Source organism: Plecotus auritus (genome assembly GCF_963455305.1).
Source record: "Plecotus auritus genome assembly, chromosome: 12".
Taxonomy (NCBI): domain Eukaryota; kingdom Metazoa; phylum Chordata; class Mammalia; order Chiroptera; family Vespertilionidae; genus Plecotus; species Plecotus auritus.
The window spans coordinates 13309317-13327131 of NC_137778.1; the positions used below are offsets into that span (position 1 = coordinate 13309317).

Sequence of the window (17815 nt, forward strand, 5' to 3'; positions counted from 1 at the left end):
CGCAAGAGAGCAACTTGTCACTTTCATAAGCATCAAAATTAATTGAACTCTAGTTCTCAGAAATGTTTTCTTCCTTTAGGAATGTGGCAGTGCTTTGAAGTTGAGGCTAAGTGGGAGAATAGATATGTCTCTGGGTGTCCAGAGGGAGCAAAAAAGATGGACATAATTTTCAAAAGATTTACAGAGGTTTGGCTGCCACCACCTGAATTTGGAGAAAACTGAGGAGGAGAGGCTTAAAAAAAGAAGGATGTATGAGACAGAAGGAGTTGATATCCTCTCTTTAAATTAGGGTCAGCGTTGTAATAGACTGACCTGGCCTTTAGGTCTTACTTGTGCTAGCAAAGACAAACTTTACTTAGAAAAGATCGAGCTCCCAGTAGCACTTATTCCAAATTGCAAAACAAAAATTAAGCTTAATAGTATTCTAAAAGTTTTTATAAAGGGGATGCTATTATATCTATACCCTATTTCTGTTTTACCATGGCATCCAAACCAGTTTCCCTCTAAAAGTTATTAAATACTAGTGGCCCGGTGCGTGGATTCGTGCACATTGACAGGAAATTAATTAGAAGAAAGATTCGTGCAGTAAAGGTTTATTTTTAATTTGCCAGTGCCCGTCACATGTACCGGCTGGTCAGTCACATGCAATTGGCGCCAGCGAGAGCATGCACAAGTCAGTCTTGCGTGTCATATGTACCAGCTGGTCGGACGGACGGATGGTCGATCACTTAGCCTTTTATATATAGAGATTGCCAAATTCTTACAAATATCAGTTTATGTTGTTAATGCTTTTTTCCTTTATAGACAGTTTCATTGAAAAATTTTTTTATTTCTTTTGATTTATTTCTTATTGTGAAATCTCCAAATCCATCATTCAATTAATAAAATACCCTTCTGAATTACTGTATATGCTTTAGTGTTTTTATGCAATTATAATGATTACCATTTATTTGCTGATTTGAAAATTCTCAAAATTCCTTTATGAATATGAACTTTCTAAATATTTTCATGACAGTAACTTCAGCCATTTGGGACTTGTTTAAATAGAACCCCTTAGCCTTTCTCTCAAGCACATTGTTAATTCAGTCCTCCAAATTTTATGCTCTTTCTTGATAGCCTGTTCCATTCTTAATCCCCACAGTATTTCTGAAACTAATGTTTTAGATATCATTACAGGTCATTTTCTTTATTTCTAATCTGAGAATTCTATATTATGTGGTCTAAGTGTGTATACTAAACCTTAGATAAATACCTTTTTGTCATTTCTCCTATAGTATAAATTAATTTCACCCTTCGCATTAGGCCTTTTAACATATGTTTAGTGAATTTGTTTTTGTTTGTCTCTGAGTCTTTTAATGTTCTCAGTTTTATTTGGACATTGGAGACCATACTGCTTTAATAAGAATCTGAGAGCATAATAGAAGGCTTAGTTTTCACCTGTCAGAAACTTTACACTGCTGATTTCTACTTGACTTTGGTCATACCATTATTTTTTATTTTTTCCTGACACATTCTACTAAGCCAACATTTTCATTAACTTTTATTAGTATTTTGGGCCCTGGTGGGATAGTAACGTGAAATTATCCATATTGAACTTAATTTTATTTTGATGTATTATTCCTTTAATATATTGAGGTCCCTCATGTATACATCTTTCTTTTAATGAATTAGCAACCACGCTCAACCTAGTGTTCCTAGGACCTTTTACAAAATTAATAACATATTCTCAATTCCTTCATCCAGGTCATTGGTAAAGGTATTAGGTAACAGTACATAGAGTGACTTTCTTTAAACTGGTTATGAGGCATTGCGTCTTAGATGTAATCGTACATTCTTTTGTGTATATTCATTCTACCTAGCTACCTACCTACCTATCATCTATCCGTTACTGGCGTTTGGGGATTTGGGATTCCCCAAGGTAGAAATCGAGAGGAAATCCCATAGAAATTTCCAGACAGATTTTATTAAGCTTATGCTCGAGCATAAGGGAGGCAGCACAGAGGAAAGGAAGGGCCTCTGAACTGGCTTGGGGGCTGGCTCTGCTTGGCTGTTTTTATAAGCTGGGGACAAAGCAGGTTCACACGTGGAATTTTCCACATGTGGGTTGGAGAAGTGTTCTGGGCCGCAAACATTGCACAGCCCCTCCGTTGCCTGGAGGCAGGATGCCTTAAGACAGGGAGGTGCCGTAGGTCACCGAACAATGTGTCGGTTGGAGTCTGGAGGGAGGTGGTGGTTCACGCTCCGGCCAAGCGTGCCCAGGTGTTGCACCTGTGCCCTGAGTCTCTTGGGAACGGCTGAAATGGCTTTTGTAACCTTTGGGTTGTCCTTGTAACTGTCCTAACTCCCTCTTGCGGTTTCCGAGTATAAATTTGCTGTAACACCTGTGGTCTGCACTGCAGGTCGGCCTTTGCCGCGATGAAGTGCTGCAACTGTAGTCGCTGGCCAGCTTAATAAAGGCTCATACATTTTGATCTCTGTCTCTGGTGGTCGTCTCTTGCGAGTCGCCCCATAACAGAAGCAGGCAGGTAAAAGAGAGATAAAATTTTGCTCTTTTTTTTTTTTTTTTTTTGAACAGGAAGTAGAGGGGCAATGACATTCTTGTGGCTGACTTATCAGTGTTTCTTCTAGCCACTTGGCTTCCTCGGGATCAGGATAGGGGCTGCTGGGTGGTGGGTGGCTCCAGCTCTGTGGGGTTTTTATCCAGTGTCCTGGGGATCCCAGGCCCAGGTTCCTATGTTGTCTCATATCTGTATATATTTCAGCACCCTGTCACCTACACAACTATTTGCTGTTTCCTGACTCAAGAAAAAGAGAATATTGCTGGGCCAGAAAAAGAGAATATTCAGCTGGGGAGGGAGTGACTTGAATGGCCTCTTTAGCATTAGACTTAGTCACCAGTAAGGACAAATACTGGTTGGGCAGCGAGGTTGGTACAGGCAAAAAAGACCCAACAAAACCGGTTCTGTACCAGTATGTGTCTCAGAGAGAGCCCATGTGGTAGGGCTGCCATAAAGCCTCCTGACTTACTTGGGCTTTCAGATCTTAATTTGGAATCTAGATCTGATCTGTAAATTTCTTGGCTAAACTGAAGTTTCATTTTAGAGAAAATTGTGAGATTTATTTGGGAAGTTAGACATCATATGTTTTCCTTGTTTACATAATTAGTCATTCTTTCATGGAAGGAAATTAATAAGTTATCTTGACAGTTTTCTGAGACATAAAGGTTGCTCCTTGGTTTCATGTGTTTTTCTAGATAATTGAACGTTGGTATTTTGAAAACTTGGACTAATATTTTCTCATATAACTGCCATGGTATCTTTTTAAAAATCTGCAACTTTTAAAATATGTTCACGAAATCACTAAGTCATTTATGTGTTGTTAGGTGACTGTGATAGGATGCCATGGATTGGAAGGTCTCTGTTGTTGGAAATAGAAGCATCAATGAAGCAAGTACAGGAAAAGCATTTTTAAGATTAATCCAGGATTTGTGTTTATACCTTTACTGGTCTGTATATAGGAGACAGCCTGAGATCTAGTTCTCCATTCCCAACCTTATTTCTACCAGAGTGACTTATCACTTCCATGTTTAAAATACTTTATTGAGTCCTCTTTGCCTTCAGGGTAAAATTCAAAGTCCATTTTTCCAAGGACTTTCATGGTTTTGTCCTTGCTTGCTACCCAGCTTTTTCTCTCAACACTTTACGTCTTTTATTCTATCCCCTTACCTTACCATTATCTCTTGCCTCCGGGCCTTTTTGCTATAAATACTCTCCTACCCTTTTGCTTTGCCCCTTGCTCTTTCTCATTCTAGAATCTTCCTCTATCCGCGTAGAAGTCACTTCCTCCAGGAAGTCTTCTCCCATCTCCCAAGGTAAGGTTAGGTGCTCCTGTTGTATTTACGCCTGTGAGTTCAGGGACCAACTTGTTTTGTTCCGACTTCACTCCTATTGCTTGCAATTTAGGGAGTAAATTACTGTAAAGTTGGTACTTTTCAGCCTTTTCCACTGAAAGAAAAGAGAATTTTTAAAGTCAACTTAAAATATGAAGACATTTTCTTCTTAATTAAACCGTGCAATACTTTCCTAAATCTCCAACTGAAGTAGACACCACCGAATCTCACCCAGCCATTGCTTCTCTTCAGCCCTGTGAGTAGTGCTGGTTTTGTTACCTTTGCTTTGGGTGACCTGCAGCACCACTCCTTATCTTATAAAGCAATTTAAATCGAAATCAGTCCCTTACTTTAATGGTTAAAATTTGTATTTACAACCTCTGAAAGACCCAACCTCCAGCTGCTTCCTAGTTGATTCTGCTCCAGCACTGCCGCGCTTGCTCACTGATTGCTCAGAAACTCTGTCTGCAGCTGAAATTGGAGTGGATTACAGCTGTTTTAAAAATATTTTTGCTTTCATGATATCTGTGGGGGTGTGTGTGTGCGTGTGTATGTATGTATGTATGTATGTGTGTGTATGTATATATATATTTTTTTTCATCAAAAAAGGTAGAAAGGCATCACTTTGCAAATAGAGCTGCACATTCTTTATTCAGACTGCGTTGAGAATTCAAGCAAATAGTTCTTTACATTCAAATTCTTATATGAAAGTAGGAGCATAATATGATGTGGAGCTCTTATCACCACTCTCACGTGCTGGACCTGTTTAGATGGAAATAAGAACACATGATATGCTTTTAAGGTAGATGGACTTTTGATGGCATACATATGTAGTCAGGCACAGTACATCCATATGCCTTGAACTGTGCAGTGTTTTTAGGAAAGACGGTGTCTTCTCAAAATGGACCAAGTTTAGGGCAAAAAGAAAAAAAAAAGAGAAAGACTTTTTAAGGTGAGCAAAAGATATTTTAATCACTTCAGGAAGAGAAATAGAAAGTGACCTTAGCAAGATGATGGACTAGGACCGTGGTCGGCAAACTGCGGCTTGCGAGCCACTTGCGGCTCTTTGGCCCCTTGAGTGTGGCTCTTCCACAAAATACCACGGCCTGGGCGAGTCTATTTTGAAGAAGTGGCGTTAGAAGAAGTTTAAGTTTAAAAAATTTGGCTCTCAAAAGAAATTTCAATCGTTGTACTGTTGGTATTTGGCTCTGTTGACTAAGGAGTTTGCCGACCACTGGACTAGGAGGTCACCACACTTTCCGTCCACACAAACGAATAAACAGCTACAGGTGAAATAGTTCCAGGACAGCTCCGCACTATAGTGAGGAAGCTGCTGCATTCCAGCGGGACAACACAACTGAGCACAGCTCCCTAGAAAAGCATAGGACGCATGTTACTGGCATCACCTTGACCTCTAGTCCTCCAGAGCTTGACACCCAGAGGGATTCCCTTGGCCATGACCTCCCCTTAGAAGCGAACGGAATAGCTCTGGCTCGTGTGTCTCTGTGGTTAGAGCATCTACCCTTGCACCCAAGGCTCGTGGGTTTGATTCCCAGTCAAGGGCAAGTGCCTGGGTTGCATGTTCCATCACTGGCCCCAGTCCGGGTGCAGATGGGAGGCAACTGATTGATGTGTCTCCCTCACATCAATATTTCTCCCTCCCTATCTCCTCCCTTTCTTCTCTCCTACCTTCCCTCCCTCCCTCCCTCCCTCCCTTTTACTTCTCTGAAAAAGCAATGGAAAAAATATCCTCATTCATGATTAAAATTCTCAAAAGATATAGAAGGAACTTAACCTCACTGCAATAAAGGCCGTCTATATATGTCCACAGTTAACATCATAATCAGTGGGGAAAACTGAAAGCTTTTCTTTTCAGATTCGGTATAAGGTACAGCAAAGGATTCCCCTTTTCAGCATAGTACTGGAAGCTCTAGCCAGAGCCATTAGACAAGAAAAAGATATAAAAGGCATTCAAATTAGAAAGGAAGAAGTATCTCTTTTTATAAATGACAAAGACATCCCCTGTTTATGGATTAGAAGAATTAATATTGGTAAAATGCCCATACTACCCAAAGTGACCTATAAATTCAGTGGAATCCCTATCAAAAGCCCAATGGCATTTTTTACAGAAGTAGAAAAAACACTCCTAAAATTTGCATGAAACCACAAAAGACCTCAAATAGCCAAAGAAATTTTGAACTAGAACAAAGCTGGAAGCATCATACTGATTTCAAACTATAATACAAAGCTACAGTACTGATAAAAACATCATGATACTAGCATTAAAAAAAGAGATATATACACCAGTGGAAAAAATAGCCCAAACTAAGTCCATATATCTGCATTCAACTGTTCAACAAGGGTGCCAAGAACATATGAGGGAGAAGATAGTCTTTTTTAGTAATGGTGTTGGGAAAACTGGATATCTACATGCAGAAAAGTGAACTGGGCCTTTATTTTACAACCATATAACAAATCAACTCAAAATGGATTGAAGACTTAAATGTAAGACAGGAAACTGTAAAACTGCTAGCAGAAAACATAGGGAAGAAGCTTGACATTGGTCTGGGGGAGAATTTTTTTTATATGACATCAAAAGCAAGATAATGAAAGCAAAAATGAACAAGTGAGATTGCATTAAACTAAAAGCTTCTGCACAGCAAAGGAAACAGTCAACCCAGTGCAAAGGCAACCTATGTCAGGGGAGAAAATATTCGCAGACCATGTATCTGCTAAGTGGTTAATACCTAAAGTATTACAACTAAATAACAAGAGTTTTAACATTGATTTAGGATTTTTTTGTTATTGTGATATTGAATGAAGTTTTAATTTATTACATGGTGCTTAAAAGAAATATCCTGTGCGGTTTGACATTTCAAACAAGTTGGGTAGAATTTATTTTGTCAACGTTGTCAGGTCACTTCCCCCAGAGGCCAGTTTTGTTTCTCACATCTTCGGCCTCACTGCCATCTGTGCCTTCCCCTCTGTTGTCCCTGTAAGTTACTCAGCAAGGAATTATATCACTTCTGAATAATTGCTTTTTTTTCACTGACTTTTTAAACATAAAATCAAGTTAATAGCTATATATTATTATATACCTTTCTTTGATTATATGCCATTTTCCAGCTTTGCATCATTTCTATCATAATATATAAAAATTTCAAGAGAGATTTTATGTATGCAAGTAGCTGAGATGTTACGAAAGGAAGTTTAAACACATTAAATTGATCTTTTATCTTTCTCCATTGTTTTTTAAAAATACTGATAAATTTTCTGTTTTCTGTTCAAACCTGAGCAAAGCATATTGTGGAATTTTTCTGATTAGAAAAAAATATTTAGGGCTTATTAAATGGAAAGTGTTTTGTTTTCTTTTAAATGAAAGTTGACTTCTTACATAGTTCACATTTTGTTCAAGAGATAGAGTTGCATCTATTAAATGAATTATTAAAGCCTCCATGACATGTAGTTGGAGGACTAGTGTTTCATGCCCAGCAGGACACAGCAGCAATACAGACCTTGTAATGCAAATTGTAAGTTGTTTCTTTTTATCCTTCTTTTTAAAAGAACTATAAGAAGCATAGGTGCTTTTTATTTAAATTTGCATTTAAAATATAATGGACAGAATAGTTTGGTAAAATTTGTTTTACAATGTATGATTTGTTTGGATAAAAATGTTTTATTGAGAGAAGAGTATTGTACAAATACATTAATACTGAAAATATGTTGGCTTATTAAGTATTTCCCTTATACTTATTTTTATGTATATCCTAGCATTTTTTTAAATAAACTTTACTAGAAAATGTTCTTTCGTGATAAAATGCCAACTAGAATTAGGGTGAATTCTGCAATACTTTTAAGTCAAAGTGGATTTGCTCTGGCTTTTATTTTGTAAGACTTATTTTGTCATTTTCTTTCTTTCTTTGCCATGGCCACGTGAATTTTATTGTTTTTATTGAAGCTTGAATTTTTGACAAAAATTATATTTTTATAAATTTATCTTTTGTATATATATGTGTATATATATATATTTGTAAGTATATAGTAAAGATAACCACTAAAGCCAGTAAGTATACAGAACATAAATAATCATTAATCTTTGATAAGCTAAAGTTTTTGTTATTTTCTGGTGACATTATTCTATCTTGTACTTTTTTCACTTTGCAGTATTGTCTTCATATACAGGATCATACAGCTCACAGAAACCTTATCTCCATTTTTGTTGAGCATTACTAATGAACATCTGCTTACTGTTCTATAGACTACTTCTAGTTTTTAAACTTCTATCAACTTTTCAAACATGCTGTATTACATATTAATGTGACATTGATTTAGTTTCTAAGCATAGTGCTAAAATTAATTTTAGAATATTTTGAGAAGTATCTTGAATATAAAAATTATGATTCCAGTTTTATAACTTATATAGCTATTTTGAGAAAGTTGAAATCATTTGCTATCTTTTAACATATATAAAAGGTAAACCACAAAATATGTTTCCATAATATATGTAGGAAGCCATATTACTTGGATCACATAGCTTTCCCTTTTTATATTGCAGGTTGGCAGATAAGGAAGCCGTATTGCTTGGTGTTTGGGACCATGGGCTCTGAAGGCAGAATGTCTGGGGTCAAATCCAGGTTCTACCATTTCCTAGATTTGTGACCTTAGACGAGCTAACTACTCTCTGGGCCTCAGTTTCCTAATCTAAAGTCTAAGATAATGTATGGCACTTAACTATCATAAAATAGTTTTCAGAATTAAAGTTTAAACTGGAAGAGAGTATAACAGTGCCTGGCAAATAGGAAGCAATAGGGATTAATATGTAACGTTCGGGGTTCAGAAGTCAGTGTGCCTGCATTCAAATCAAGATTCCGTCGCTAAATAATAATTTTAAGAACTCAAAAAAAAATATTTTTTTCCTGAGCTTCAGTGCCCATATCTATACACTTGGGTTGTATTGAGGTTGTGGCTATGTGCTGTTAGAGATTTTTGAAGATCCTCCTTAAGAGGTATTTTGTATGCATTTTAAAATATAATTTACTTGTTTGCAGTGGATGATCTAGAATGTTTTGAAAAAAACTAGGTTTATGTGTAGGTAGATTAACCAGAATCTTAGAAATGTTTATGCTTCATAAGCAGATTCATAATAGAAATAAAATTTTGGCGGTAAATTTCCCTCTTATTCTGGATGAAAATATATTTTATATTAGTGAGATCTGAGTTAGTATAATTTCAGTTTTTTGATGGGGTTAAAGCATTTATGTCTTTAGTTTAACTTTAGTGTATTTCTATTGCAGTTTTATGCACAAGTGGCATTTATCCAATGTTTTCACACTTAGAATTGTAACTAGCCAACTTCTGGCATCATGTCATTTGAAATAAATATTATTCTAATCCTGAGATAAGGGTGAAAATAGAAGCCTGAAGCTTTTTAATACTTCCTGTTAGAAACTATGTTATTTATTTCTTATCTACAACCATGTTATCATTTAAAAATTTTAAGTGTATAAAATATTTTCAGTGAAGGTAGGAAATGGACATTTGGTCAGACAATGGATAAAATGGGAGCTCTGTGAGTAGTATCTTTATAGTAGACATCTTTCTTCTTTTCCTCGTGGAGAACGATTTTAGTTAATTTGTCCCATGTCACAGTATATATTTATCTAAAAATGTGTGAAGTAAGAGACTTACCATTAATAAAGCCTGTTGCCTGTCGTGTGCCACTTGGGCTGTGCTGAGGCAGTGGAGTCCTTCACGTGGACCAGGCTGAGCAAAGGGAGCACTCCCAGATGGTTTGGACCTGGCCGAGCCTCACCAGCGCACTAGGCTCCTTCCCTCTTTCCCAGGCATCCACACAGAAGCGTCCTGCTGGCCTTTCCCATGTAACGTGTCAAGCACGAACTTCATTGTCTACGTCTCTCCTACGTCCCTCTTCAGCCCCATTCCCTAAACCACGTGCCTTCCTTATATTTTTTCATTTGGTTAATAGTGTTACCATTCACTTAAGCTGGAAATGTTAGAATGATCCTATCCTCCCCTTCACCCACACTCTCTACGTTGGGTTTGTTATTACCCGTTTCCTGGAACAAAGACTGGAATTCGCTTCTCTGTGTCACTGCTACCACTTGATGTAAGGACTCACATTTTATATCTCTCTCTCTTCCAATTTTTTTTGGGGGGGAAGCAAAAACAACAACAACAACAAAAAACGAACTCAAAACCTCATATTTTGCTGCCATTCACTTTCTACTGCATTTCAGTTTTCTAATAGTTTTAAGCAGAACAGTTCAAGTATAAAAGATTTAGGATGACATTGAAGGTTCTTGGACGTTTCAGACCTGGCTTTCATCTGCAGTCTCAGCTCGGCGGTATATTTTTATCTCTCCTGAACAAACATTCTTTCACTTGCAGTTGTTTATTTAATGTCAGCGAGGGCATTGTGCTAAGTGCTTTGAGAAGACAGAGGTAACCGAGAGAGCCGTGAGGGTGCCCCATTAGTGCGTAGAGAATGCGCGCACATTGTCTCTGTGTCTCTGACCATGTTCTTTCATCTGCTCTTTCAGTGTTTAATAGCATCCTATTAATTTTTCATGCCCTGCTCAAGTGTCATTTCCTTTCTGAAGTGTTCGTAACTACCCCAAGTAGTATTTCTTCTTTGTGCTCCAGTAATACTTGATATTCATACCTCTAGCACTTACCCTGTTATACTTGTTTATAGTTGATCTTTCCCCCTAGGTTAAATTTAAATATGTGGGAAGGAGGGAGATGAAAGAGGAACACAGAAATAAGGATTGAGGCAAGAAGGGAAGGAGAGAAGGAAAACAGGACAAGCAGGATGAGAAATAGTTGGAAACAGACTCTGAAGCCAGACAGGGTTTGAATCCTGACTCTTCTACTTGACTGGCTGGGTACATTGTTTATATCTTTGTATCACAATTTATAGCAGGAATAATAATAGCATAATTGTGAAGATTAAAGGAGTTCATATATGTACTAGTAAAGTGTTTAAAACAGTGCATGCTCTATATGTTTATTGCTGTTTTTGTTAGCAATAGCTTTCTTAAGTGAAATGAGCTATGTTTTCTCTCTCATTTCGTTTTCTAAGAAATGGGAGATTTTCAGGCCACATATTATCACTTAAGGCATCAAATTTCTGAGTGAGTTTTGGGTCTGGGGTAGAGCGGAGCTCCTATACATATTTGCTATTTACAGTGTAATAGTGACTAGAAGGATATTGCGCATTTTGCTTCTTCATAAACTATAGTAAGCATTTTGCCCTTTCATACCAGATTCTGTCTTGCTCCTGACCTTCCTAGCTTTTAGAAATCCTGATGATGATTCTTCTGTTTCCATTGTTATCACAGCCTTTTGGCTTGGTGCATACCACTGCTTTTGTCATTTACCTGAGATCTTTGTATTAAAATATTGTTTTCTTTCCTGACTATTCTTCAGCCTGAAAGCGAGGGGGGCAAGACATAGCTGTCTTCTTAGTTCTAGTAGCAAGAGCTGTTCCTCAGCATCAGCCTGATACTCATAGAGCACTTCCCGTTCCTGTCCCCTCCTGCACTCACTCTCGGTGCCCTCCCTGACAGTACCACGCTGCTCCCACCCTCTGTCACAAGACCGTTGACCCCGCTGTGAACAGGCGCAGTGTCATGTCAGTTCTACACCTGGGATGTCTGGCTTTCACAAGGAATGGAAATCTAGGAGATTAGACCACTCCTCGTTGGCTGGTCTGTGACTTCATTTTAAACAAGTGAGTTGGATGCTAATTGTCAAGGCTCTTCCGACTAAGAAAAGAATCTTGGAGGAGATGACATTTTAGTTGCTCCTTGAGCACTGGAGGAAGAAAGCAGGTTGTAGGTTGTAGAGGGTATTTGAGGCTTAGGATTTATTCTCAGTTGATACTTGAGTATTATCTTTAAGGCACTGGGGATACAAAAATTTAGTTCCTGTTACCTCCAAATGATTGGCATAGTGACAAATAATGCAGATGTTGAAAGGAAAGAGGGGTTGCTGAGGATTGGCGAAGTTGGAGGAGATTTTGTCTGTTTTTCTATGCTACAAGATCTCCATGGATGATTTCCTGTGTTCCTTTGAGATCAGATCTTCTTGAGAATCTGGGGGTTCATCATAACAAAGTTTTACTGCGTTTCTAGAATATACGATGATCTCCTGTCTATGCACCTTTGCACATGCTGTTTCTTTTGCCTGGAATAGTGTTAACTCAGCTAATTCTTACTAATTCTTAAAATATAATCATAGAGGTCGTAACTTTCAGAAAAGCTTACTTAATTTTTCAGCACTGGATCAAGTGTTTCTATGGGTCTCATAGTCCCTACCTCTCTCTCCTCCCCCACGTCATAGCCTTTATTATGCAATGTTGTAACTGCTTTCATCAGACTGTTCATGGAAGACAGAAACTGTGTATTTGATCATGCTTGGTTTATGGCTGCTGCTCTAAAAATATTGGTTGGTTGAATGAATGAATGGGATATAGTAGAGAGGAGACTTGCTCATTACAGCAATGGGAAGAGATAGAGCAAAAACAAGGTGTATAGTAATTTATGCACCTGATTCTGAGACAATGAGTGGGACTATTTGATTGGAGTAAAATATTGAAGAGAGAGGCTGGAGCTTTGAATGTCAGGTTAAGTCCGGAGTTTATTTAATAAAAAGGGCCATTGAAGCTTTTAGAGGTATGAGTAATGATATACATTCTCACAAATTTGATTAAATAATATACTCTTGCATGGGAAATATTTTTTGTAATTCTTGCGTTAAAATTTTTGTAATACTCTTCAATGAACTAAATGTAAAACTGCCAAGTTTGAAGACTTTGTCTTTTAAGATTGTTCTAACGTAATTTATAGGGAAACTTTTAGAAGAGTTGAAAAAATTTTCTTGAGTGAATTGAATAACTTGTTAAACTGTGCGGTTTGTCTTATAAACTAAACTCTTGTGAACTATGACAATTTTAAAATATAATTTAGAAAAGACAGTAATCTAACATTTCTATGGGGGTTTCCTTATTTGTAGTTAAAAGAGGAGTGACTGCTTACAGCTGTGACTTTTCTCTCTCTAGTATCTCCAGAGGCAGTTGGATTTTTGTCAGCGGTTGGGGTGTTTATTATCTTGATGCTGCTCCTTTTTCTCTATATTAATAAGAAGTTCTGTTTTGAAAATGTTGGCGCATTTCCAGATCTTGGTTCAGGATACAGTACAAGGAAGAATTCACAAGATAAAATTTGTAAGTATCATCACTGCTTCTCATTTGTTTTTTTGTATCTGTACTATCCTATTTTTTAAAATACATACTAAAAAGATTTGACATACTATAAATGAACATTTGAACCACTATTCTGTGAGAATAAAAGATCTATTAAGTAAATTAGGTTCAGTAATCTTTCTGTTGTCCACAAATTGCTAATATATTGCATAAAGATGAATTGCTACTACTATACAATAACTTACTTTTAAGATAAAAGATTGACTTTTGAGACTATAAAATTAATAGATATGCTTTAAGAAGAAGGGAGAATTTTTTGTTGCTTTGTCTAGCTTAAATCTCTTATCCAAATAACTCTCGAATTAGCTTCCCCCCCATGTCCCTAGAAAGCTTTTGAAAGTATTCACTCTTTTCTTTACCTGCTGTTGGGTTCTCAGCTGATAGATAATTGGGTTGTTTGGAGAAGGTTTTCTTTAGTAACTTGGTGTGTAAAGTCTGGTTAGAAAAAGTAGTGTTCCCTCCTTGGCAACATAGGCATTGTATCACTTACTGTTACTCGATACTAGGAAAGACGAGGGAGGGCTGTAATATTGTTCTTTCTCTTAAGGAAACATTTTCCTTGGAGTTATTGTTTAAAGTTATTGAGTTCCTTGTTTGCTATTTCCGAAGACTGGGTTGTATAAATGACAGCAGGAGGAAGTTGACCATTATCAAGGCAGGGAGTTAGTGTGGAAGAATTGTGAGGCACTACACAGAGAAACTTTGCTTTCCTGGTCAAAGTGCATGTATTGAGAGATGTTTTTCTCTTCTGGTAACTTAAAAAGTGATCGCCTCATTGTAAAAATCTATTTGCTATTGAATTACATTTGTCACTTGCATTAGGAAGCTATAGTACTTTATGTGGTTTTGATTTGTTTCTCGTTATTCAACCCTGCATTTTGATCATTTGTATAAAAAGAACTGGCTAAAGCTATCTCTGGGCGGCCTCCAGTAATTCTCTGGATCAGCATTTGCGATGTTTCTTGGTCCAATGACCCCTTTGCATTCTTAAAAATTATTGAGGTCCCCAAAGAACTTTTGTTTATATGAGTTGTATCTATTGATATGCATCATATTAGAAGTTAAAGATGAGGAGAGTTTAAAATATTTTTATCAATTTACTTATTAAAACAATAAGCCTATGACATGTTAATATAAATAACATTTTAATTAAAAAGTATATTTATTAAGACAAAAATGTGGTGAGAAGAGTGACATTGTTTTACATTTTTGGAACATCTCTGATGACTGGCATAGAAGAAAGGGACAGCTGGGTTCTCACATCTGCTTCTGCATTCAGTCTGTCATGTAGTCGCTGAAGACTACAGTGTTCTTTTGTGAGCAAATAAAAGTGAGAGGATAAATATCTCCTTACTATTATTATAAAAACAGTTTTGACCTTGAAGATCCATTGGAAAGTTCTCAGGGATCTTAATTTTTCTGAGCCTGGTTTTTCTTTCACTTATTAAATAGGAATAATAGTGTTTATCTCCTGGAGCCATGGTCAGCAAACTGCGGCTCGCGAGCCACATGCGGCTCTTTGGCCCCTTGAGTGTGGCTCTTCCACAAAATACCACGGCCTGGGAGAGTATTTTGAAGAAGTGGCGTTAGAAGAAGTTTAAGTTTAAAAAATTTGGCTCTCAAAAGAAATTTCAATCGTTTACTGTTGATATTTGGCTCTGTTGACTAAGGAGTTTGCCGACCACTGTCCTAGAGTTATTATGAAATTAAATAAGGTAAAGTTTATACATCACAATGCTTTGCATGTCATAGCTACTGAGAAAATGTTCACCCTCTGCCCCTGCCCTGTTCTAACCTCTGTGCACAATTGCTTACATATTTTCCCCTTACTATTTTTCTTAATTTGAAGTGATATTGATAGTTTGTTAATAAGATAGGGTAGTTCCCCTGCATAGACTATGAATAAATTAACAAAAAGTATATAGTAAAAATCCTTTTTATACTTCTTCTTACAGGTATAGAATTAAAAACCAATAGTATTTGAGGGGAAAATAATTGTCTTGCTGCTGTTATGATAGCTTTGGAGTGGGAAAAAAATATCATTATACTTAAAGCAAGTGGTTTGATTTTTCTTTTTCTGGAAGAGTCTTTGCTTCGACATGCTTCTTCAAATGCATAATGCATTTACAGAAAGATTTAAAAAGCCACCATGCGAAATACTAATATCGAGCTCAGAAATAGGAACATTTAAGCAAATGTTAAATTCAAATTCCAAGTGGTTGATATTTTGAGAAGAGAAAATTTCATGATTGTACCTTGTAGGGACAAGGAAATAGAAAATGGCATTTTTCAGAAAACTGCAGCGGAGTCTGCCCTCCGTGTCCTCGCTGGTGGACACGATCAGTAGCGCTGTGGAAGACCTGACCACCGCTGTCGGGGAGGTCAGCTATGCTCTAAGTGACGCAGTTTCTGAGCAGGTGACGAGCATGATGAATGGCTTTCACCCAGGAGAGGAGAGCTCTCCAGCAGCGGAAGCTGTGGACACTTCTAAACAAGAAGATGCCATGTCACCAGAAGTCTCCGAGAACACTGGTTGTCAGGAAACACCATCCAATTCAGAGCACACAGCAAATCAAAGGAATTGTTATACTACTTCAGCTTCACAAAGGCAAGATCAAGGAACTAATGAAGAAAGACCGTGTAAACATACTAATGATAGGCAACAGAAGCTATCAAAATGTCAAGAAACAAATAATGCTGGTAATTCTGTGGAAGGCCATGTGAGTGATGGTGGGATATCAGTTGTTGAGCAGAATGCAAGGGCTGGATCTATTTGCCAAGAACTTGGACCTACCGACAGGTATAAAAACATTGGATTAGGAATTTCTAGTAATGGTAAGAATGATTTAAAGGAGGTAAGGTATCAAGAAATGAGAGAAAAACATTTAAAGAAAGCTGAAAACCATATTAAAAGGAAAGGGTGTAAAGGAAATGAGTGTTCAGGAAATGAGAACTCTCCCAAAGATATTTTGGCGAGTAATAGACATGTGATACGGAAATCCATTATGAAAGAAGACATACATCTAGCACCATCAACTAGCTCTAAAGATAAATTACATGGAAAAATCAGAGAACATATAAATGCAACAAAATGCTACAAAGTGAAAGGAGACATAAAAGCAAAGAAAAGTGACGCCATTTCTGCCAAGAAAGGAAAAGCAAAGAGTAAAGATGAAAAATATTCTAAGATAATACCAGGAAAAGGTGAGGTCTCCTACTGTGGATTTGAGTGATAAAATTTCTCTTGATTTTTGAAATTAGGAAAAATCATCCAAATTTCTGAACTTTCCTATACATACCTATATATCTGTTTTGAGACTTTCTTTATTCTTCTTACTGGGAGTCATTTTTAAAATCATTTTTTTCTCACAATCATTTCAAAGAGCAGTACACACACTAAGTATTGCCTCTGGTCCCTGCATTATTTGGCCAGTTTTCAACAACCTTAATTTTTTTAAATGTCTGGGGGTTTTTTTACAACCAGAAACTCCATGGCTTTCTTAAGTAATGTGAATCCTTTAGTTGGAGTTTATTTTTAGTTGCATTTAAATTTTTTTTGAAACTAACGCCAAAGTCCTTTGTACAGTGTTGCTCTTCAAGTCCATCCTAGTTGGTACCTATATCAAGTGTTTTATATTTTCCTTTGGGACCAATAGATTTTATTTACTTTTTGAGTAACATGCTTCAGGATATGTGTCTGTTCAGTTAGCCATACATGTTCATACAGTGAGTATACATAAACTGTTCTTATTCATGAATTCTCTATAGAATTAAGATTCCAATTAAACATTTATAGTTTTCCACCACAATATGCATAACAATTTTCAAAACAATTAGCCAATAGTTATTTGGTTTTGGTTGCAGAATTGCTTCAAAATCCTAGTAATTATTTCCGTTAATACCATAATCATTTCCATTTATTGCTGATCTGATCACAAGGCCAAAAGTACACTGGCTTTTATTTATAAAATATATACCTAGAACTTTTTGATAAATTTAGATTCTCATAAAATAACAAAATATGAGTAATATTAGAAATGAGGAAGACTTTTTCAGTTCTGCATGGCTTTATATGGGATAAGGATCTGCTATTTATCAATTATATGAATGTTTTTTTAAATGATATAATAGAGGCTGACCCAAGATGAATGAGCTAACTAAAAAGGAACACCAGTTTTTGGAAATACTGTTAGCCTTCCACATCTATGGATTCCATAATTGTGGATTCAGCCAACCACAGATTGAAAAAATGTGTATATATATATATATATATATATATATATATATATATTTTTAAATGTTACTTTGTCACTGACATGTACTATGTAGTTAGGCCTGTGATGGTTGCATCTGTACTGAACATGTACAGACTTTTTTTCTTCTTATTAATCCCTAAACAATACAGTATATCAAGTATTTATGTAGCATTTACATTGTATTGGATATTATAAGTAATCTAGAGATGGGTTATTTATTTTTGCAGCATATTATCCCTTTATTTTTTATTTTTATTTATTGATTAAGGTATGATTTAAAGTATGTAGCAGGATGTACATAAGGGACTTGAGCATCCTTGGATTTTGGAATCTGCAGAAAGTTCTAGAAACAATCCCCTGTGGATGCCAAAGGTCAACTCTGTG

At 36.6% G+C, this 17815-nt stretch overlaps 1 protein-coding gene across 1 annotated transcript in view; it reads left to right on the plus strand.

Annotated features, from left to right (window-relative positions):
- The window catches only part of SYT14 (synaptotagmin 14), a 155382-nt gene that overhangs the window by 44061 nt on the left and 93506 nt on the right, over nucleotides 1–17815 (plus strand). Inside the window, exon 3 of the mRNA XM_080647749.1 lies at nucleotides 12972–13136. Within this exon, the coding sequence (XP_080503875.1) occupies nucleotides 12972–13136 (165 nt within the window). The remainder of the gene's footprint in view (nucleotides 1–12971; nucleotides 13137–17815) is intronic.